Raw genomic sequence first — 22,814 nt, 5'->3', positions numbered from 1 at the left:
TGGGCAATCCCATGTTCTTTCGGATAACATATATGTTGAGCCTGGATAGCCTTAGGCAAAGGCTATCCAGGCTCCGCAGAGCTGAACTCATCCGTAAGCGTAGCCAACAGAAGCAGAAAGAGCAAGACGGTTTTTTGAAGGATCCCTTCAAGCACGCCAGGCAGCTATTGGAGGAGAGGAAGTCTGGGGAGCTGGAAACCACCACGGAGCAAATGGAACAGCACGTGAGAAGGTAGTACAGCGACCGGTTAAGGAACGTCCCACTAGTAACACCAGGGTACGTGTCCCGGCCCTGCGCCACCGACGGCTGAGTTCAACACCATGCCCCCCGAGCTCAGCGAATTCAGGAAAAACGGGAAGCATGCAAGGTCCTCATCAGCACCAGGTCCCAAAGGAGTCCCCTACAAGCTGTATAAGAACTGCCCCAAGGTGCTAGAGGCACTGTGGCATCTGTCCAAAACTGCCTGGAAAAAGCAACTCGTGCCATCGGAGTGGCAAAGGGCTGTAGCGGTCTTCATCCCGAAGGAAGCAAACTCCAAAGAGATCGGTCAATTCAGTAATACCGCCCTGCTGAACGTAGAAGGGAAAATCTTCTTCTCAGTTCTGGCCAAAAGGATGACCACTTACCTGCTAGAGAATAACTACATTGACACCAGCTGTCAAAAAGCAGGAGTCCCAGGTTTCCCAGGGTGCGTAGAGCACTCTACTAGGATCTGGGACCAGATCCAGAAGGCCAAGCGGGAGAAGACTGACCTGCACGTGGTCTGGCTCGATCTCGCCAATGCGTTTGGATCGGTCCCACACCAGCTGATCAACACCTGCACATATTTATTTGTCAAATGTGAATGTTGACCACTATCTTTCAATGTAATTTACAGTTCAGGAACAGGACATGTCTCCTGACAAAGTTTTTTAAGAAATGAGATCATCGTGCATGTTTAGATAACCTATGACCTGATGAAACATTGATTATTTTATTGCCTACCCATCTACCTCATAGTAACAAGCTACATTTACTCTGTAACCCTATTTAGGTAAATTGTACTTGTCAGAGTAATTTTAATGTAACATACTTTTTACTTATATTTGAGCATTTAATGAAAAAACACACCTATTTTACTTATATTTTATTCCTCTCAGATCGCTACTTTTGTTTATATCATAATCATAATCATAATACGCTGTCATCTCTATCTATCAGTATCATACAAGAATCCCAACTACAGAAATCATGTTGCGTGCTGTAAGTTGTAAATATATTTTTTACATATTATTTTTGGTTGTGCAATTGCAAACATTAGGCCTGTTTTATAACATCATCAGTGATTGCAAAATATCCATATTTTGTAGTACATGTCGAAATGTCTCTCTCTGTGCTTGCATGTATTGTGTAAGTGTAACCATGTGTTACTGTTACTGTTCATTGGCATCAAATATCTAACAATTAGATGTGAATCTTAAAGTTGTTACCATGTGACATATTCAATATTGTGCTGCTTACTGGTAACAACATTACTGCATGCACGCACTTTAGGAATCATTTTAGTTGGGCCGTTCATTTTCGTGGTTAACCGGATATGCAACAAACAATATTAATTGAATAGGTGAGGGCCGACATCCGGGCAACTGAGCTACATACGGGTTCTTCGAGCCATAGCAACCAGACTGGCGTTGAAAACAAACCGTTGCCATTACTCTTTAACCTGTCGACCTACGCTGGTTAAACCCGTCATTCTGCCTCCAAAATGCTGAAAAAGTGTGTTGTTTTTGGTTGTGCTAACCACAACTGGAAACAGAGAAAACTAAGGTTGTATTTTGTTCTGCCAAAGCGTGATAAAAGCCCTCAGAGACGAGACAAATGGCTCGCAGCTTTACACCGGGAAAACGAGGACGGTTCTCACTGGAGTCCCGCAAAGTCCCGGGTCGTGTGTTCGGATCACTTTGTTTCTGGTAAATATAAGGAACAAAAATCCACCTTCTTAACCACAACTTGGCTATACCGTCCGTGCTAACGTTGTACTTGTTGAATTTGTACCTTATAACGTTCGACAGCTGAAGTTGTTGTTGTACAAAAATAACATGCGGTATATACTATATAGTCTATAGCCTAGCTAGCTATTTTCGAAAACCGGTTTCGTTTAAATTTGCACCTAACAGTTGGGTTTTTAAAAACCAATAAACCCTATAATTTTCATGTTGCCATTTAATCAACTTTTCAAGACAGTCGCAAAATGCTGTCTGCAAGACTTTTCAATACAAAGACATATATTTTGTACATTATTCGCCTGCTGTACTGTGCCTTCATAAGGCTACAACTTACAAGGACCGGGCTACTAGGGGTCAGTCTGCTTTCTTTTGGGGTTTTTTGCCGGACATTCCAGTATTATTTACCCGTAATCTTGGTATTACTTTCCTTATTAGGTTATTTTGCCACCTCCCCCTTCTCTGTTTAAACTCTCCTTTGTTATACTTAAACAATACATGTAGCCCTCAAATCTCTCAATATTTTATACACTAACACTTGATCTTGTTGTTGATAACTTCCGCGTCTCTTTCTTAGTAGCGCGCAGGCTAAGCTAACTAGCAAGCTAAACTAAGCCTGAGAAGCTTTAAAGTTCACTGAGACGAGTCTGACGCAAATAATAAATTTTCGTTTTTTCACACGATATGCGAATAAGTAAAAATGCGTAAATGAAGGATTTAACGCCGACTTCCAAGCCACAACGCTCGTTAAATGTTTTTTCTGTCAATGCTGTGTTCGCTGTGAGGTGGTTTGTTTTCAACGAATTCCCGGTTGCTAGGGGATTGGTAGGCGGAAGTGACGTAGGTCCGCCCTCACCTATTCCGTGCATCTAACACAAAACAACCTTTATTTTGGACTATTCTGTCGTAATGTATTCTCAATTGTACGTTTATTATCTATTTATCACGGCTCCTGCTATGTAATACTAAAGTTACACAAGAGCTGAAAACTGTTGAATTGTTCTTTTTTTATTATTTAAATACAGGACAAATGGTTTAGTGGGAATTAATCAATCATGATATATGATTGGGGGAAACAAATAAGTAACAATTGAAGCACTTAATTTTCACACACTACCGCGTTTTATGTAGCATCCTGTACTGTTATTGGTTTAAAGTTTAAACTGACATATTTATAAAATGTGATCTTTGGCCTACGCTTTATTGTCATGGTGCATCTTTTTTTATTATTGGTAGTCACTGAATGTTTATACACCACCCTTTAATCTACGGCATGTACTTTAAAACACCACTAGAGCGCGTCAAACATCCCGGTGACGTCACCATGATACAAGTCAAAAGCACCAATGGTGATGGACTCCTTCGCCGGGTGCGGTGGCGCGCGCCTGTAATCCAAGCTACTGGGAGGCTGAGGTTGGAGGATCGTTTGAGCTCAGGAGTTCTGAGCTGCAGTGGACTATGTCGATCGGGTGTCCGCACTAAGTTCGGTGCCGATATGGTGCTCCTGGGGGAGCTCGGGACTACCAGGTCGTCTAAGGAGGGGTGCACCGGCCCAGGTCGGTAACGGAGCAGGTCAAAGCCCCCGTACCGCTCAGTAGTGGGATCGCGCCTGTGAATAGACACTGCAGTGCAGCCTGTGCAATACAGCGTGACACAATCTTTTCTTCTTTTAAAAACATATTTAAATCATAAAAACACTTTGACACTTATATTTACATCCCAATAACTCATTCATACAGTTACTTCCCTTCACTAAACACTGCTATTGTCTGTCCTACACTGCCTCCTCCTGGAGGAGAGGAGCAACTTCAAAAATATCATTGGACACTTTAAAGCTCGGCTCCCATTGGTCGAAACGTTTTAGAGCTGCGCTCCCATTGGTGAGCGGAAGTCAACCAAAAAAACTTTGGTGAGGTCACTTCAGTCCAGCAACTGTGCTTGTGTCACTGTCACTTATACTTTGTTGGTACCGAACCTGACTGTAAAGACAACCATGGCGGCTCGACTTCTCCTCCGAACTTGTTCAGTGACTTTGCAGTTGAGGGGTCGGATGGTGTTACAGCGCTCTATGTCCACCATGAAAGGTAACATGTCAGAGTTGTGTCTGCCAAAGACAAAGCTAACATAGTGTTTAGGACATTCTTATCTGATATGTCTGCCACCAACTTCCCTCTAAATGTTTATATTTTGCATCCCAATAACTTCAAGTAATGAAGGTCATTTGGACTAGCCTTGCGGTTGGGCCCCTAATAAGAGCATGCTCTGTCGGCAGGCCTGTATTGGTATGGTGCCAGTGTCCTGGTAGAGGTGGCATTGGAAAACAAAGTCACACCACATGTCATTACAAAATAATTATGAATAAAATGCATTTCTGTACAATTCCCAGGAATACCAACCGATGAGGAACAAGCAACTGGACTGGAACGCCGTGCCATGCAAGCCCTCAAGCAGGGGAAAGTCTGTCATTTATTTGAAAATATTGTTTTAGCTCCCCTGGTATATACTAATAGATGGTCTAATGTACATTGAAAGGATCCATACAGTATCCTGAAGCCTAAGGAATATGCTGGCACCAAGGAAGACCCTCACATTGTGCCTTGTATTGGAGAGAAGAGGCTGGTGGGCTGTCTTTGTAAGTGATGCATTGTGAAATAACTTATTTTGAAGCATGTGAAGACTAACAAAATCCTGTGCAGGTGAGGAAGATAACACTGCCATTGTGTGGTTCTGGCTTCATGACGGAGATGCCCAGCGCTGTCCGTCTTGTGGGTCCCACTACAAGCTGGTCCATCATGAGTTGCCCCATTGAAATGATCTCCAAAAAATTGTCTTTGAAGCTGGCAATATTTAACAGCCACAAATAAACTAAAATACTGCAGTTATACTGTCTCTGCTGGTGGCTAGCACTTTTATTTGTTGACCATTTTAAGATTCACACCCACTCAGGATCCAAAGCGCAACGCTATCAAAGATGAAGTAAAAAGTCACAGGTCATGCAGTTAGATCCTGCAATATTGCAATGTGATTCACTCTGCCAACACTGATGCCCCAGATGGGACTTTGCTGATAAGTCAGACATGTTCATTTAAACCTGCTCTATTGAGAGGCCAGGTTATTCAAATATATTGTTTTGACAATGTTTCCATGGATAAGACGCTGAGTGGTAGGTATATAGTCAAACAGGTAGTGCCATACTGAAATATGTTACTGTGTGCAAATTTTAAACATACCAGCTGTTTGCTTTCTCGTAGTTGCAATATCCAAACATGACTGAAAGCATATTGTTGCAATATCAAATGTAAGTCCACTTGTACTAAGGCATCAATTGCTTTAAGAGCCTTTTAAAAGCTTAAAAATAACACAAAGGTTTATGTTGCAAAGTCTTGATAACATCTCGTGTCTTGGGAGCACTTTCCAACCAGTACTGAGTTTAGTCTGCAAAGCAAGATGTTTGGGGGAGTGGAGGCCCGTCATTGGTCTGGACATGGCCGTCCAGACTTCTCCCTGTGACTCACGCCAGATTGAAGCCTTGATAGTGATCTATAGCTTGAAGAAGCTTCTCCCGGAGTGCCTCCGCACTGGTGTATTTGGGCAGGTCCAGCAGGTTGAAACACGTGTGGGCGACAGGCAAGTAATGTTCTCCCCCACCAGTTGGCTGGATCACCAGTTTCAGGCTTTTCATGCCCAAAATGGGAATGCGATCGCTCCCTGTCAGGAACACTGAGGAGACAAATGCTATCAGTTCCATGCCTCCTCAGGTGGGTTATACATTTGATAGCCGAGACCAACACTTACAGAGGAACTGTTTCTTGTTCTCTAAAGGAAGGTTGTGGAACACTTCCCAGAATATCCTGATGGTGGGATGGTCTGCCCAGTACTCACCCTTATATTCAGTGCTCTGGGGATAGGTAGGGACACATGATAGTTATTTGTTTTTACAATGTAATTATATTTTAAATGTTATTATATATATTTAAATATATTCCAAACCTTTTCCAGCTCAGTCCAGTCGTAGTTAGTGTTGCCAATCACCATGGCTTGCAGTTCGTTGGGCTGGAACAGCTCCAGAACTTTGCCTCCACACACCTTGTGGAAGCCAGCATAAAAGCACTCAAAGAGTGGGGCCACTGAGGTGTTGAATATGTAGTCTACATACGCGTTGACAAAGTCCTGCCTGGATAGAAAAATATCAACATCATAAGTTTGCATGACTGTATGCTGTACAGTGGTAGAAGTAAGTATTTGATCCCAAGCAGTGTATCGCCTTACAAACATATGAACAGTCCATTTTTTTTATGGCCGTTTATTGTAAGACAAAATAAAAAACATTACCTGAAAGGATATAAATTATTTGTATTTTATTGAAGGCTATGGTTATTTGAACCTAACGCAAAATGTGGCTTAATGAAACCCTTGTAGGCAAGAGAATGTTTCTTGCAGGTGGTCACCAGAGTTGCACACATTACAAGAAGGATTTTAACACCTTTTTGAGGACTTTGAGAGCACTATCTGAGGCCTCACTCCCTTACACCTTAGGAGTTTGTATTGGCCACCAAATTAAGAGCTTGTTCTTTTAGCCAAATGCCTAGCGCTCTCGCACTCTCATTCGGATCCAGATTCGAGCCATGGCACGACCAGGCTGGTTGCACTTACTTTTCTCTGAATCATCTTTACCACACAAAGTCAAACTTCCATGAAGCTCCAGAGCAAGACAACTTAGTGTTATCTTTTATTTCTGAATTATTGCTTCTTACCAAGCATCTCTTCTATGAGTCTTGTTCGTGAGGTCCTATGATAGCTCTATGGTTTCGTTCAGGTTCATGGGATAAAATACTAATTTCCCCACTGTATGTGTAAAAAAAGCTGCAATTCAATATTTAGAAAAAAAATATGCACTTTTTGTTTAGAGTACTTTTTCTGCGTAGATGTCCCCCAAAATCAGAGCAAATTACCTGTTTGATTTATTAACATTTATGTTGTCACCATTAGGTACAAGTTCCAGGACCTCTGTGGCACCATAGTTTTCCTCTGTGATCTGAAAAGAGAGGCAATGTTTTTTTTTAGGGAATTGATATGAAACATAGCCCTAACACCACTTCCCTCAGAACTTGTGTGTGAAGGAATAATGCATGCTGCCATAGTTGCACAGCATATCATAGCAATCTCTAGTGGCTATGCTACTGTGAACTGTACAGGATGACATCAAAGAACATTCAGTGGACACTAACCAGCGGCATGTTCAAAATGCAGGCCAAAGTAACCCAATTCCGATTGTTTTGCCCCATGTGACAGTGTATGTAGTCATGGATTAGATGGCAAGGCGACCATAGCCATGTCAAATTTGATCTGACCTCTATTTCACTGAAATGCGACAGTTGTTATTTATTATTTTAATACACATCCACGCACATCTCCAGAGAATGCAATCATTCTTTCACAACATGCCCACATGTCATCTTCTGACCCATCTTTTGGCTAACTAGCACATAAATTAGCGGCTTTGACTGTGCAACCACATTCAAGATGGTCCCTACATATTGACTTTAGTGACGGACACATGTACTTAGTAAACATAATGGACTGTGCATGTGTGGTGTCAAAACAAAGCGGCTTCTGTGCATGTGAGGACCATAGTACATACACATTAGAAAGTCATACTGCAAAACAACCGTACAAATAGGCTGATGTGAGTAAAAAAATCAGATTTGAGCGTAAATGTTGCTGTTCACAAATAGTTGCATCAGCAGTGGTGTAATGTGCGTAAGCCTGTTTCACCGCAAACATTGGTATTTATAGAACATTTTGATGCAAAAAAGGTTGCACTCTTTAATTCTTGCTTAGTTGGTCAAACACAGGTATCAGGAACGCCCAATGGCAACACCACAAAATAAGTCTTAGTACTCACCTGAAAAAACACAGATGAACAACAAAATACAGATCACCACATATAATTTTGGATCCATTACATATATAGAGCCTAAGTATCTAAATATATATTTAAGTATATTGTTTGTGTTCAGCTATAATGTGGTTCAAATTTAGTATTGCATATCTTGCTACATTTGAATGGCAAAACAGCCACACAAATCACAGTGGTTACTATTTCTAGCCCTTGTGCAATTGACTTAGACTTAGACTTCCTTTTATTGTCATTCAAATTTGAACTTTGCAGTACAGATAAGAATGACATTTTGTTGCATTAGCTCATGGTAGTGCAGGATAAAAGAGCAATAAGGTGCAGATATAAATAATTGGGCACATATACATTGTGATTTTCACTATCATTATTGGCACAATCAAATTGTTTTGAGTGTATTTTTTCAACTTATTTATGTAGCATATATGATGTTTCAGTAGAGATAATAATATTAATATAGATCACATTTCATTTCAATAATAGATGCATATGAACTCCAGAGTCATAAACTTCCAAATTCTAATTTTTTTAGAAGAAAATAGAACCTTATCAAAATTCATAAAATGATTTTATCTAATAAAATATGCTGTTGCAATCCACATTTTTTGGTCTTTCAACAAAAAAAACAACAACACTGTTATTGTGTTTGGGCACACAAAGTAAAAGACGCATATCCCAACATCAATGCAAATAAGCTATGTCATTCAGTTTTTATTTGATGTGTAAACATTGACAATTGGGGCTTCTTCCCTCCAAACATTATTTTTACAGTGCTCGAACTCAAGAAAAATAACTTCTATTTTACAATCTGCAAATGTTGCCTTCGTTGGAGTCTCCATTTTGCCCTTATTTATAAAACAGCGCACACTCCCTAAATGTCACAATATTCCTGTGCTATTTAGCATTACTTTTTCACACATTGTGGGATGACACCGGGTGGAAATCTTGTGCGCACAATTCACTGCACGTGAGATTTATAAAGAGAAGAAGACTGCGTCCAAATGTGTGCCGCATGGTTTTATAGATCTAGATATTTTCTAGCATAGAGTAGGCCTGTGTAGATTCTGAGGTTTGCGAGTACGTAATGTTTTGGAATGTGAGATGTGAATGTCGCCAAATTGCTTTAGCATCAATGCTTGAAACAGTCAAACATTTCTTAAAGCCTTCTTTCCTTGGATGTTTCACAACCTAATCCATACTTACTGTGAAGTTCAGGCAGAAGGTTTCCTCAAGGTCATCTTCTGGATAGTCCAGTAACAGTTGGAGACTCCTAATTAAACACAAATAGGTTATTTTGACAGTCTTGTATTTATATGTATTTCTTCAATTGTAAATGTGTTTAACGGAGAGCTCAGGGGCCGTACTTATCAAGCTTCTCAGAATTACTCCTAAGAAGTCTGCTAAGAGTTGACTTAAGAGTAAATAAATTCTTCGCTGAACGCTGCACTTAAAAGTTAGTTATCAAGCGTCTTACTCACACTTTCAGCGAAGTGTAGGACTGAATCTTAAGTGTCACACTCAGAGCTGAATTACGACATCACTATGTGCCGTAAATGGAATTTTAGGTGACGTCATTTCTGTGTCCATAGAAATGACCAATCACGGAAGGGAATCCGTTGTCTAAGAATAAAGAAATATCTTGGAAATATTTAAGTGGACAATGGGAGTGTATATTTTGACAATAAACTACAAAATAATACAAAACAAACTAGTCCCCGCCGGCACTCACGCTACCGCTCCCTCTCTTCTCTCGCCCACACACTCACTGACGTCACTCACCTCACGGCCACACACATATGCTACTGTCATAACATTTTCTTTCCAATTCATTAATTAGGAAACTAATTTGAAACTGGTGTGGGTGGCTCTATATATACTAGCCCACTGCAGCCACATGCAGAAATCAACATGGAATCGAAAAGTATTAAATCTGTGACAAAAATAATACCCGCTCTGTCTAAACGATACCGTTTGATCAGCTGCTCGTCATCAAACAAATCCAGGACATCGTTCCGCTCTCTGAATGTTCGCGCACGTCTCTCTCGCCTCAGTGCCATCCCCTGCTGGCAACTCCTAACCACTTAAGACACCTCTGAAGGTCTCTTAAATATCGTGGAGAGTAGGAGTGATTCTTAGACTTAAGAACGTTGATAAAAAGCTTTTATTCTTAAGTTTGAGAGTAGGACTAAATTTCGCAAATTCTCAGGACTTAAGTGTAAAATGGCACTCTAAGAAGCTTGATAAGTACGGCCCCAGGTGATGTTCTTCATCCTAACCTTCCCACATCTGGCATGAGCTCTTTCAGGTCATCTAAGGTGGGTTTCCTTTTCAGGAGCTTCTTGTAAAGTGCAACGGGGAAGTTGAGCTCCACAATAGTGAGGTTGTAGATGGCAAGACCACAGATAACTCCGATGAGGTTGAACAAGTCTGTGTCCTCAAAGGTCTGGAAGGAACATTACATGACTGTCAGTTTAGTGATGGTTAATTATAAGTGACTATTAACTGCATTTAACCAAATCAGTGCTATTTCCTTGCTGTAACTTTCTTTAATTTTTGTGTAAGGTTTGTAAGCCAAAGATAACTTATTTGAGTAACAGGACTGAAAGTAACCCCTGTGTGAGTCATCGAACACTTGTGTAAACTTACTTTTGGCCTTCCAGTGAAGGGAAGAGGATCTGAACCTACTCAGTGACCTAATGGTTAGAGTGTCCGCCCTGCGATCAGTAGGTTGTGAGTTCAAACCCCGGCCGAGTCATACCAAAGACTATAAAAATGGGACCCATTACCTCCTGGCACTCAGCATCAAGGGTTGGAATTGGGGGTTAAATCACCAAAAATGATTCCCGGGCGTGGCCACCGCTGCTGCCCACTGCTCCCTGCACCTCCCAGGGGGTGAACAAGGGGATGGGTCAAATGCAAAGGACATATTTCACCACACTTAGTGTTTGTGTGACAATCATTGGTACTTAAACTTAAACTGAATGATACAACTTCCTGTGAAACATGTGACTTATGCAATATTCCACATTTTTCAGAGGGGGTAATATGTTAGGGTAACAGGACTGAGAGAAACCCCAGAGTAGGGTTTCCCTTATATGTATGTGATCGTGGCGCGGCGCCACGTCTAAATTGAAGCGGCCACACCTTAAAAATTAGGATTTTTTTTACGTGGAAACAAATTAATGTAATATATTGTATGAATGGATATATACAGTAGATATACAGAAGTGGCGATTGCTAAAGACTGCAAGGGAATTCAGCTTCCCCAAAAATATAAAAGTGGTCAAATATATTATTTTGTGTTTGCATTTTATTGACTAAACTCGTTAGAATGCGTTTAACTTTTGTTTAGAATCAGCTGCTTTGGCGACTGTTGGCGCTATTGTTTTTCATTGATGTGATTGCGTCACAGTGCTGCAGCCAAACGAGACTATCATTGGATAAATGCTTGACTTTGTCCCGCCCACGGACAGTAAGCGAATAAATAAGAGTGATTGAAAGGGGGCTTCCCCATGATGATTGGATGACCTTTCTGGGCTGAATCCCTTTTTGATTCACAGCAAAATGAGCGATTCAGCAATCTTGAAATATGAAACACTGCCAAAGCATTTTTCAACTTTCATTCCGTTTGATACAGAGATTTTTAGAATTTTTTAGGTGAAGTTTTCTTTGTAAAATCTAGTGTTGGTAATAACGGTGTTAGAGTATAACGGCGTTATGTTTTTTGAGTAACCAGTAATCTAATTAATTATTGTTCCCATTGAAGCAATGCTGTTGCCGTTACAGAGAATGTGAAGTTACAACAGTTTGGTTGAATGAAGTGCAAAGTGTCAGGTTTTGGCCACACATCAGCTGCTTGCAGAGAGCAAGGGTGGGGGATGATAAAATTTATCTGAGAAATCCGCTGAAAAAAAGACTGTACACTAGTGTCATCTTCCCTCATCGCTGTCTCTCCACTGTCCGTGTTAGTTAAGCTCTGTGACTTCCCTCAGTAAACCAGTCCCGACAAAAATGTTGACATAAACGAAATCCAATCATATTTAATTTCATCTTGTCGATGGGTGGCACTAGTTCGCAATATATCTATCACCGTTCTTTAAGCAACGATGTAGAGCAAATCGGATACTTTTCCTTCCTTGTTTAGGAAGTTGAAACTCTCTCCAACAGCGTCAAAACAAAAATATGTGAATTTGATCCACGCCGTAATATGTGAACAGTAAAGAGGACACCTTTTATTTTTGACACCATCAGCAGGCAAGTCATCCTGACATCTACAGACTGTAAGTGATGTGTATTTGCTGCTTCTACCACATTCATGAACAAATTATGATGAGAGCAGGCATCGTAACTTTGTTTCACTACACACATACTGTACATATCTGCCTAGCCAGAGGCGTAGCATAAAACAATGTTTTTACATTTCTCTTTGTAAATAAGTGGAGAATACATAAACTATAAGGCATGATGCAGCTGACCAGATGATAAACTAGTTTGAGAAGAATGTTTCTGTATTATTTATAAAACTACTGTACTTTTCAGTTTTGCAAATATTGACTATTGTGTGTGAAGTCTTACTTAAGGTTAAATTCAATTTAAGAATTAGGCCATCTAGTTAAGATAAATGTTGTGATGGTTGATAAAATGTGGATGAAGGATACTTAATTTTATTAATTTTACTTGTATTTTTTATTGCACTACTCAAAGGCCAAAGGCTCTTTTGTGTCTTTTTTACCTACGTTTACATTCAATATTCAATGTTGTTACTTAAGGAATATTTTTTTTCTTTTTCCAATGCATATCATATGGCACACTGCAATTTATTGAGTTCAGATAAATGCAGAATGTTCTAAAATACTGTATACAGTGTTTTTATTCTTCAATCAGTTAATATAAACATATTAGACATTAAACATGTTATCAAATGTTACAGCGTATTAAATAACGAAATGAAAAATAACGTCTGTTATTTTCTGAGTAACTACTTACTCTTACAGAGAGGTAACAGAGTTACTAACTTAATTACTTTTTGTGAGAAGTAAACTGTAACTATAACTATTTTTTTTTTTAAGATAAGATGACCAACACTGGTAAAATCTTGCATGTTTGTATCTTTTATCTGTTATTGGAGACTGTGCTCATGAGGAAAGAGGAGGTGAAAAATAGCTTCCCCTACTTGAAAGACCAGCAGCTGCCATTGGTATACAGCCTGTGTATATTGTAGTTATAAAATAGAGCAAAGCAATTTTACAAAAATGTTCATACTAATTACTAATAACACAGACTTATTTTTAAATGTATATAAATTATTTTTAGCAATTAAAATATATGCATCAACAATTATGCAAATGATGTGAAGATGTCACACTGACCACGCCCTAGCCACACCCCCACTGCCACATATACATTTCAAGCGGAGGGAAACCCTGCAGAGATTTGACTTAAGTTAGATTTTCTTGTGTTTTATAACGAAAATAAACTTTAGGTATAGTTGGGATAAGGACGAACACAAATATGTAAAAAAATATAACCTTTTCGAATTGGATTTCAGTTATTATACAGCATGGTAAAGTCTAATGTTAGGGACAGGCTAAAAATGCTAGATTTCCAGTGTTCAAAGTAGTTCAAATTATGCTTTAAATTCTATTTTATAAAGGGGCTGTTTACAACCTTTCCATGGATGCCTTGAGGTCGCTAACTTTTCAAAGTGTTGTAGGCATTATACCCCGACCTTTAGCATGTAATGAGATAAACTATAGTCCATGAATGGAAAAAGACAAAAAATATTTTAAGTCTTTAAAGCTTATAGTAGAAACAAGAACAAGATTGCTCATTTTTGGTTGCTTCTTTGGGACTGCTTTTGTGTATGTGAAAGCCGAATGTATATATGTGTTCCATTAAACCACTAATGGTAACAAAAGCTAGCCGGTGGTGTTCTTTTAATATTTTTTGGTTTAAAAAAATTACTTTGAGCAAGTTGCAACAAGCCCTCTTAAATGCGCAATCAGATCAATGTGCAGGACACTATACTGACTGAAAAAAAAAAAACTGTTTACCTTATTGGCATTTATAAATTTTATTTCCTGGGGACGCAAATTGACACTGATTTGGTGAAATTACCCACTCATATAATTTTAAATGTACGTAATGATATTATCATTACTGTTATGAGCCGTAAGGGACACATTGTCCACAATGTTGGAAGTTACCTGGTGAAAACATTATTTGTGCATGCTTGTATGACATCAAAAGTGTCGACTATTACAGTAAAACATCCAAAATGTACCTTGCGTGAGAACCAAATGAGCCTGGACTCCTCATGGTAGCGAAACATGCCGTACTTTGGGTCCAACAGCTCTTTCATGATCAGAAGAAAGAATTCCTTTCTCACACCTCCTGCATCGACCGCCTCTTCACCGACGAAGATAACCTGCACAGGATTGTCACAAATTGTTTAATAAAACATTTCAGGTTAATCTTTTGTGGAATAATATACCGGTACTTAAAAAAACCTTTAGTGGCTTTTTGTAGTCAACATTCTTGGATTTCCTGAGAACTTCCATAGTGTCTCCAACGATGTTTTCCCTCCGGACAATGAGTATGAGGCAAGGGTTTACAGATTCCACGGCAGGCAGGAACATGGAACTCAAGTTTTGCATTTGAGCCTGATCCACTGCCATCTATCCATACAGAGAACACTGATCAGCTTTCTTTTTTGCAACAACAGAACTATTCTAATGTTTGGAAATTAAAAAAATGGTCGTACCTGCATTTGTAAGACAGCGTCAGTCTGTAGCAAAGTTGTCTTTGCCGATGCATCGAATACAAAAGGGAACCTGCACAAAGTTACTACACCGTCATGACCCTGAGGACAGAGAGGAACCAATCAATGAGACAAATTACTCACAGAATACAGACAAAGTTCTCCTGACTTCAGATAAAAAAGAAGTTAAAGGCTTAAATACTCACTCCTTGATGCATTTGTCCCTGAATCCAAGTGATGTAGTCATTTCTGATGTCTATCAAGTCATCTAACTCATGAATGTAGAATTTGTCGTACTGTATAATGTGTCCAGCTCGCTCGTTCACCTGAGGTGATCAGAAAGATGACATGGTCTACTACTCCTGAGGAATATGAACTATTACACAGACCTTCACAGATTTCTCACCATGTGCAGGATTTCCACCAATCGGAGTGATGTGTCCAGGAAACAGGTGAAAATTCGCTGCTCAATGGATGGAATCCCCACTTTGTGCATCTGAAGCAGATACACCACCACCTCTTTGTACAGTTCTACTAGCTGCTGGAAGACTGGGGCTTCTAATGTGGACCACCATTTTCCTGAGGAAAATAAAATACGGTTTCCACCAAGCAGTGCAGTTCGGACCAGTTGATACTTGCCACTTCTTTGATTTTTCGCTAACAAAGCAAGGCTATCATTTGTAACAAACACAGGGCAGAATGAAATAAACTAAAACACAGTGTCAGGCTCATGAACTGTCACACCATTTACTGTATATAGCTAATGCAGCTATCACCATCCAGCCAAAGGGTGGCGTGCCTCAGATAGTATACCGGTCGTCCAGAAACATAATGGTTCCTGGTACGAATCCAGCTTCCACCCACACTAGTATGAGAGACTACAGATGTAAACTGACAACTATGCAATAATCTGACTCATTTACAGTCTGTACAGCAGGAAGAAAATAAGGGAAGGAACTTTATTGTCATTGCAAAAGTAAAACGAAATGTCATTGTTCATTATTGTGCACTGTCCTACATCCATCCATCCATTTTCTACCGCTTGTCTCTTTCGAGGTCGCGGGGGGTGCTGGAGCCTATCCCAGCTGAAAATATATATTTTCAAAAAACACCCGCCCCAGTGGACCCATAAACAACCAGGCCTAGGCCGATAGTCAATAAATCAATTCATGGAACGATGAATGAAAATTAACTCAATAACTTTGATAAATTGGCATTTCCGTGTTTATTTTCCTCATCGGTTGCTTCCAATTAGAATGCAAGAGGGTTCACTCTGTACAGCGTTTATTCAATAGCATAATTAACTAACACAGTAAATCCTCTTGTCAGCCATCCACAATATTTGTCTCGATGGGAGGAGGCGGGACCTCTAGCTTACTCACAGGATGCACCGACAAACCCTTGCGAGTTGCTACTCGCTAGTAAGAAGCGCCACAAAGTAACACAATTATAAGGAAAAATTGTGATGGCAAAGCCAAATGTTCCAGTGTGGAAATATTTTGGCTTCAAACAGACTCGATTTTAATATTTTCAAGACTTATATTGAAGTTATTTTTTTCTATCAGAGATTGAGATCGCATTTTATTTTTATTTTTGTTTACTTATTTGTGGGACAATAAATTGTCCAGTAAACTATCGGCCGAGTCCTATAAGCAATATTAGCGTTATGCTCTAAAATGTACTATGGCCAGCTGAACTGAACAGAACTCCTTGGTAGAAACATGGCTAAAATGTCGGTAGCTCTTTCTCTTACCTAGCACCTTTAGAGGCGCTTCCTTCAGGCTGAGGAGTGATTTGGCAAACGGGATAGAAATAGTCACATAATTGTTTGGATCACTGAAGAGAGGGCATTCTGGAAGAGTGAGGTAGAGTCTCAGTGCTTCAACGTCTGGAGGAGAGTTACTCAGTCTGGGAATTAGGTTCTTCTCCATACTTGCAGCAATCTGACAATGATGAAGAAAGTCAAGAAGCCTGCTAGGCCCGTGACCACCAAATACCAGCAATTATGTCTCGAAAACTGACCTGTTGGGCGATCTCTGGGTGTTCTTGTGTTATCAGTCTGTGAAACAGTAGACGGGCCATGTTCATATCTGTACCTGAACATTTACTGTTGGTACAGTAGTGATCTGGATGACTGAGGACAGGAAAAGCACAGTTAAGATAAGACTTAATACAGGCTGTTTTGAAAAGGTTACTTTCTATGTAAGTATTATTGTAGCAAAATGATTTGCAAAAGTGTATCTCAATCTGTGCGTGTGTACTAGTGTGTGTGTCTGTATATCAATCTGAGTGTGTGTATTCAACTACGTGTATGTTTGTTTTCGATCTGGGTACATGTGTTTTAATTTGTCTGCCTGTCCCTACTCAGAAAGAACCCTCGATAGGCTGTCTTACACGTGACTTTTGCGACACTTCTGCCTTGTAAGATTTGAGTGCGCACATCCAGATTTGTGAGCGTGTAATACAATTTGTGCGCGCGCATATAGAAGTGCATGCCTGTAATACAGGCGGGTCTTGGCATCTCTCTTTCACACACCTCAGCTGTATGTTGTTTCTAAATTGGTTTAAATTGCATGGTGTCTTCTAGGGCTGTGAATCTTTGTGTATCCCACGATTCGATTCAATATCGAATTTTGGGGTCACGATTCGATTCAACATTGATTTTTTCCGATTCAAAACGATTCTCTATTCATTCAATACATAAGATTTCAGCAGACATGCAAGCAGAGTAGTAGATTTTGTAAAAAGTTTTTAATAATTGTAAAGGACAATGTTTTACCAACTGATTGCAATAATGTAAATTTGTTTTAACTATTAAATGAACCAAAAATATGACTTATTTTATCTTTGTGAAAATATTGGACACAGTGTGTTGTCTAGTGTTCTTTTTTTTAATTTTTTATAAATGTCTAATGATAATGTCAGTGAGGGATTTTTAATCACTTCTATGTTGAAATTGTAACTAATATTGATACTGTTGTTGATAATATTCATTTTTGTTTCACTACTTTTGGTTTGTTCTGTGTCGTGTTTGTGTCTCCACTCAATTGCTGTTTATTGCAGTTCTGAGTGTTACTGGGTCGGGTTTGGTTTTGGAATTAGATTGCATTGTTATGGTTTTGCTGTGTATTGTTTTGTTGGATTAATTAATTAAAAAAATAAAAAATTTAAAAAATTTAAAAAATTTAAAAAATGTAAAAAAAAAAAAATTTTTAAAAATGAGAATCGATTCTGAATTGCATAACGTGAGAATCGCGATTAGAATTTGAATCGATTTTTTCCCACACCCTAGTGTCTTCAGTGGTTGGTTAAATGTAGGCACACCTCAGATACGCACACACAGATTGTATTACACGCACGCACTTCTGAATGCGCACGCACAACTTGTATTACACGATCACAAATCTGGATGTTCTTGCTCAAATCGTACATCATAAAAATCATGTGTAAAAAAGACAGTCAATATAGGGTTCCTGCTCCTCACAGTTCATAGATACGCAAGCGTAGATTGTATTACAGGGATGCACTTCTGAATGCACATGCACAAATTGTATTACACTCTCACAAATCTGGATGTGCACGCTCAAATCTTACACGGCAGAAGGGTCGCAAAAGTCATGTGTAAGTAGACAGCCTATCGAGGGTTCTTTCTGATTAGGGACAGAGACAACTTAAAACATGTACGCAAATCTAAAACACACGTACGCTGATCTGAATACTGATATACAGACACACAAATTAGTACACACGAGCGCAATCTGGATTACAAGCGCACAGACTGAGATACACGTTTGCAAATAATTTTGCTGCAATAATACTTCCATAACTTTCACAGATGCATTAATTTGTGCTTCTGTTTTATACCGAATATACAGGCTGAATGATCAAGATCTCTATTAGTGATCGATTAATTCAAAAAGTGTTACAGCCAGGTGTTTATAGGTCTGAATCCCACAACTGACCTTTTGGTGTAAAGTTTCTGTGTAGCAGGCTTGTGAAAAATTCCAAATTGAACTGACAATGTTCCCCAAATTACAATTCCATTCATTCATCCATCCATCCATTTTCTACCACTTGTCCCTCTCAGGGTTCGCAGGGGTGATGGAGCCTATCCCAGCTGCACTCGGGCAGAAGTCGGTGTACACCCTGGACAAGTCGCCACCTCATCGCAGGGCCAGCACAGACAACCGTTCACACTCACATTCACACACTAGGGCCAATTTAGTGTTGTCAATCAACCTCTACCCATTCAATGAATTTGAATTAAGATTGGAAACAGAAAAGAGAATTGCAATTCAAATTCAAATTGAAGGAAGTAAATTTGCAATTCTATTTTCATTAAATTCCGAATTATAATTTTGGTGTATTTAAAAGTTGCACTTTACAGTATATTATAAACACGATGACAGTTTTACATTTAAGAAATATTATTATGAACTTCATGTACACATCAACCAGTCAAACCCCACTTCTCCCCTGAAGTTAAAGTGGAACTGCACTTTTTTTATTTTGCTTATCGTTCACAATCATTATGAACGAAATGACGGATAGATTTTTTTAAATGCATTCTAAATATTAAATAAACGTGAATAAAAGTCCGCTTACAGCACAGCCAATGGGTGGTCATCTATTCTGCCCATAAAATCGAATAATAGCCATTCAAAAAGCGCCAACAATACTCCATTTACATTTTGTGACTTGAACATTAACCAAGTATTAGTGATATAGTTATTATAAGCGCTATTGCAGACAAATTTATTTTATTTGTAGTGGCGACGTGATCACTACCGTGTGCTATGTTTACATCATCAAAGTGGTTTGCTGCTTCCTGGCTTCCCTGCTCTTTGGAAGTTTATTGTAGATCATAAATCATGCCTCTCACCTGGAAAGTAAATGGACGACGATGTAATCCGACAAGTTGGTACACTTTGACAGTCATTTCGGACCCAAAACCAACCCCCCTAGATCCCACCCCGTTTCTTCACGAGGATTATGAGACATTCTTCATCTAAATGGGAATATATGGACCTCCCAACAGCCAAGTGATGTTTTATTATGCTTGCTGGCTCTCATGAAGTCTGCAGTGAGTAACAATCAGTGATTACACAAGAAAAAAAACAACTAATGTTTTTTAAATTAATGTGCTCATGTAGTAGTTATAAAATTGCTGTAAATATGAACATGCAGACAGTAAACGAGAAGGAAGAAAAACAAAGCTTTAATTTATTATAGTATCTGGTAAAAGTAAGAAAAAAAGGGAGAAAGAACATCATAACTAATTACTTTACAAAGTTTAAAAAAGGGTATGAAGACAAACCAAGCTGTGATAAGGTGATCTGCCATCTATTACTGTTGCCTGGTGCAAAAGAGTCTAAAAAGACAAATTAAAAAAATAGTAATCTGTGTCAAAAACATTCTAATGCTTGTTTGGAAAATACTTCCTGGTTTTATGTTGTTTTTCTTTAGTACCTGCGTTTTAAAAATGCTTAATTGTTGTTTTAGTTACTGATCGGGTTTCAACTACTTTTGCCTGGGGAGACACGTTCTTTCATTCAGCCATTACAGACTGGACTTGAATGAGTGAACATCGTGTCCGTGTTTCTGTTCAATATTCCCCCCTCTACAGGTAAAGAAATGTGGTTATTCAACACTTTGCAATGTATTTTTGCTCTCTGTCTGTAAGGTATATACCTACATGCTTTAAAGCTGCCAGCGTGTGGATGACCGCGTGTGACTGCGTGTGCGTGCATCCGCGTGTGTGTGCGTGCATGTGCGCGTGCATGTGCGCGTGCGTGTTGAGAGTAGTTTGATGCAGAGATGTATTTTTTTATGTTGTGTAGTCGTTTTCATGAGAGTAGATTTTGAGATGAAAGATTTTGCTCTGCTGTTGTTATTTTGTACAGGAAAATGAAAAGTTAAAAGTCAATGCTTTATCAGTTATATTTGGTGATGATAATTATGCATTTCTATTTGTGTTTACACTAAAGGAGTGTCAGTTCTGATCTGATTAGCTATTGATAAAAATATGATACAAATATTATATATTTTTACAGATTAAATTTCCAGCACAATGCTTTATTTTTCTACTTCTTTCATGTTTTGAATAGAGAAATGTAATGCTTAAAAAAAAGAGAAATGTTTAAAAAGGTGCAATGTTTAAAAAGTATTGTTTAAAAGTGTATGTTTTTGGAAAATTGCCATTACAGACTGGACTTGAATGAGTGAACATCGTGTCCGTGTTTCTGTTCAATATTCCCCCCTCTACAGGGGTGTAACATTTTGGAGGCACCGCTGGGATCGGGTGAGACGAGGTTCGACTTCTGCCGGCGACAGACGTCCCCAGCTCTCATTCAGTCCCGTTCAACTTACCCAGGGAGGCAGCATCCAGTGACTGAAACGGTGACGGTTGGAGTGTCTACAACACAGCACAAGCAATCTGAGGTGAACTTAAAGCACCAGGAGCGCCATTGCCAAGGTTTAGCACACAAACTACCACTGCAACAGTACACTGAGTCGTTGCCACAGCAATAATGGAGTCAACTGAGATAGAGACATTGCAGTTGGAACTAATTGGACTTTTATGTAAACTGTCAGCAGACAATCTAAAAGAACTGTGTGTCTCTCTTGCTATTGCTGGAGATGCTCTTAAACATGTGGAAGGAAAAAATAGAGCATCGTTAATTACAATGATAAGTAACCACCTGCAGAGAGAGGAGCTAGAGCAACTCGAGGATATGGGAATGGCAGAGCTCCTCTCCTTCAAAGACGAAGTAGACAAGATCTGTAATAAGGTAGTACCAAAGGAAGAGCCAAAAGGACCTCAAACCCCTATCTCCTGGCACAAAGAATTTAAAATAGCTGGACAAATTGGAGAACCAGGACAAAAGGACCGCCTCACATTTTCCAGCTTAGCCCGACAGATTGAGCATGGCCTTCTCAAAGGTTTCCCAGAGACTGAAATTGTTGATGCTGTCATAAGAGCCATTGTTCCAGGAATGCAGTTACGCAGCTACTTAGAGGGGAAAAGTGACCTCACGTTACCGACTTTGAGAAGAATACTCCGCTGTCATTACCAAGAAAAGAGTGCCACAGAATTATATAAGCAGCTGTCATCTGAAGTCCAAGGCACAAAAGAGACTTCTCAAAACTTCCTCATCCGTGCTCTCGATCTAAGACAGAAGATTCTGTTTGCCTCACAGGAGGCGGAGTCAGGCTTAAGGTACGACCCAGTGCTAGTGCAGAACATGTTCCTTCACTCAGTTATGACTGGCTTGCAGAATGATAATATCAAACGGGATCTCCAACCATATCTAGAGCAAGCTCGTGTTCCTGATGAACTCCTGTTTGAGAAACTGAATACTGCATGTGCCTACGAAAGTGAGAGGCAAGACAAGAAAAAAATGACAACACCACAGCGACCTGTAGCTGTTCACTCTGCTCAGTCTGACCACACTCCAGCTGAAAAGAAGGAGAAAACAAGCCACAATAAGAATCAAACTGATATTCTCACAGAACTGCAGGAGATGAAAGCTAACATGTCCCTCTTAAAAGATCTTAAAGCTGAAGTGGCTTCCATTAAAGAGTCTATGCAGCAGCCTTCTTACTTCCCCAGACAGCACCCAGATCCATCAGCTGCACCAGACTGCCCTCCACATCAGTCAGCACCAGTTCACTATCACCCACCACAGAGACACTGGGCCACTCCTGCCCCCGCAGCACAACACTGCTATCCTCAACTCAACCAAAGGTTTGGCAATCAATATGCTCCGCCCACACCTGCACCACGCCGTAGAATAAGATGTTATGCTTGCCAGCAGACAAACACTGAAGATTGCATTCACTGCTTCAAGTGTGGCAGTAGTGAACACTTCGCAGCTGGTTGCAGAATGGGAAGATCAGGTCCATTCAGAGGGAGTGGTTTAAATGGGCAAGGGTCACCCCAGCGGGGCAGGGAGTGACCGTCTCATCAATCGTGCCCCAAGTCTGTGCAAAGTGTGGTGTACGTGGAAGAAATGTGAGGCTGAGACAATGTGCAACATGTAAAGGTGTGTTATACTGTTCAAAAACATGTCAACATGAACATAGGGAAGTCCACAGGAATCAATGTACAACAACCTCATGCAATACAGTCCAAACTACACCACAAAAGAGAAA

At 39.7% G+C, this 22,814-nt stretch overlaps 2 protein-coding genes across 2 annotated transcripts in view; one reads left to right on the top strand and one right to left on the bottom strand.

The window, feature by feature from the left end:
• Positions 1-3,870: 3,870 nt before the first annotated feature.
• Positions 3,871-4,882, top strand: LOC133657385 (cytochrome c oxidase subunit 5B, mitochondrial). The gene is made up of 4 exons (XM_062058661.1): positions 3,871-4,067; positions 4,370-4,440; positions 4,516-4,615; positions 4,680-4,882. The coding sequence occupies exons 1-4, from the start codon at positions 3,977-3,979 to the stop codon at positions 4,790-4,792; spliced, it is 375 nt and encodes a 124-aa protein (XP_061914645.1). The 5' UTR covers positions 3,871-3,976; the 3' UTR covers positions 4,793-4,882.
• The window catches only part of herc4 (HECT and RLD domain containing E3 ubiquitin protein ligase 4), a 34,071-nt gene continuing 15,671 nt past the window's right edge, over positions 4,415-22,814 (bottom strand). Inside the window, exons 12-24 of the mRNA XM_062058662.1 lie at positions 16,683-16,794; positions 16,414-16,603; positions 15,067-15,239; positions 14,867-14,986; positions 14,664-14,762; positions 14,410-14,577; positions 14,184-14,327; positions 10,177-10,343; positions 9,104-9,170; positions 6,936-7,018; positions 5,974-6,157; positions 5,779-5,881; positions 4,415-5,703 (exon numbers count right to left, since the gene is read on the bottom strand). Of these exons, the coding sequence (XP_061914646.1) occupies positions 5,495-5,703; positions 5,779-5,881; positions 5,974-6,157; positions 6,936-7,018; positions 9,104-9,170; positions 10,177-10,343; positions 14,184-14,327; positions 14,410-14,577; positions 14,664-14,762; positions 14,867-14,986; positions 15,067-15,239; positions 16,414-16,603; positions 16,683-16,794 (1,819 nt within the window). The 3' untranslated portion in view covers positions 4,415-5,494. The remainder of the gene's footprint in view (positions 5,704-5,778; positions 5,882-5,973; positions 6,158-6,935; positions 7,019-9,103; positions 9,171-10,176; positions 10,344-14,183; positions 14,328-14,409; positions 14,578-14,663; positions 14,763-14,866; positions 14,987-15,066; positions 15,240-16,413; positions 16,604-16,682; positions 16,795-22,814) is intronic.

This window comes from Entelurus aequoreus, linkage group LG09 (genome assembly GCF_033978785.1).
Source record: "Entelurus aequoreus isolate RoL-2023_Sb linkage group LG09, RoL_Eaeq_v1.1, whole genome shotgun sequence".
NCBI classification, from domain to species: domain Eukaryota; kingdom Metazoa; phylum Chordata; class Actinopteri; order Syngnathiformes; family Syngnathidae; genus Entelurus; species Entelurus aequoreus.
The sequence above is the reverse complement of the archived record's forward strand: the minus strand, read 5'-3'. Positions and strand labels throughout refer to the sequence as shown.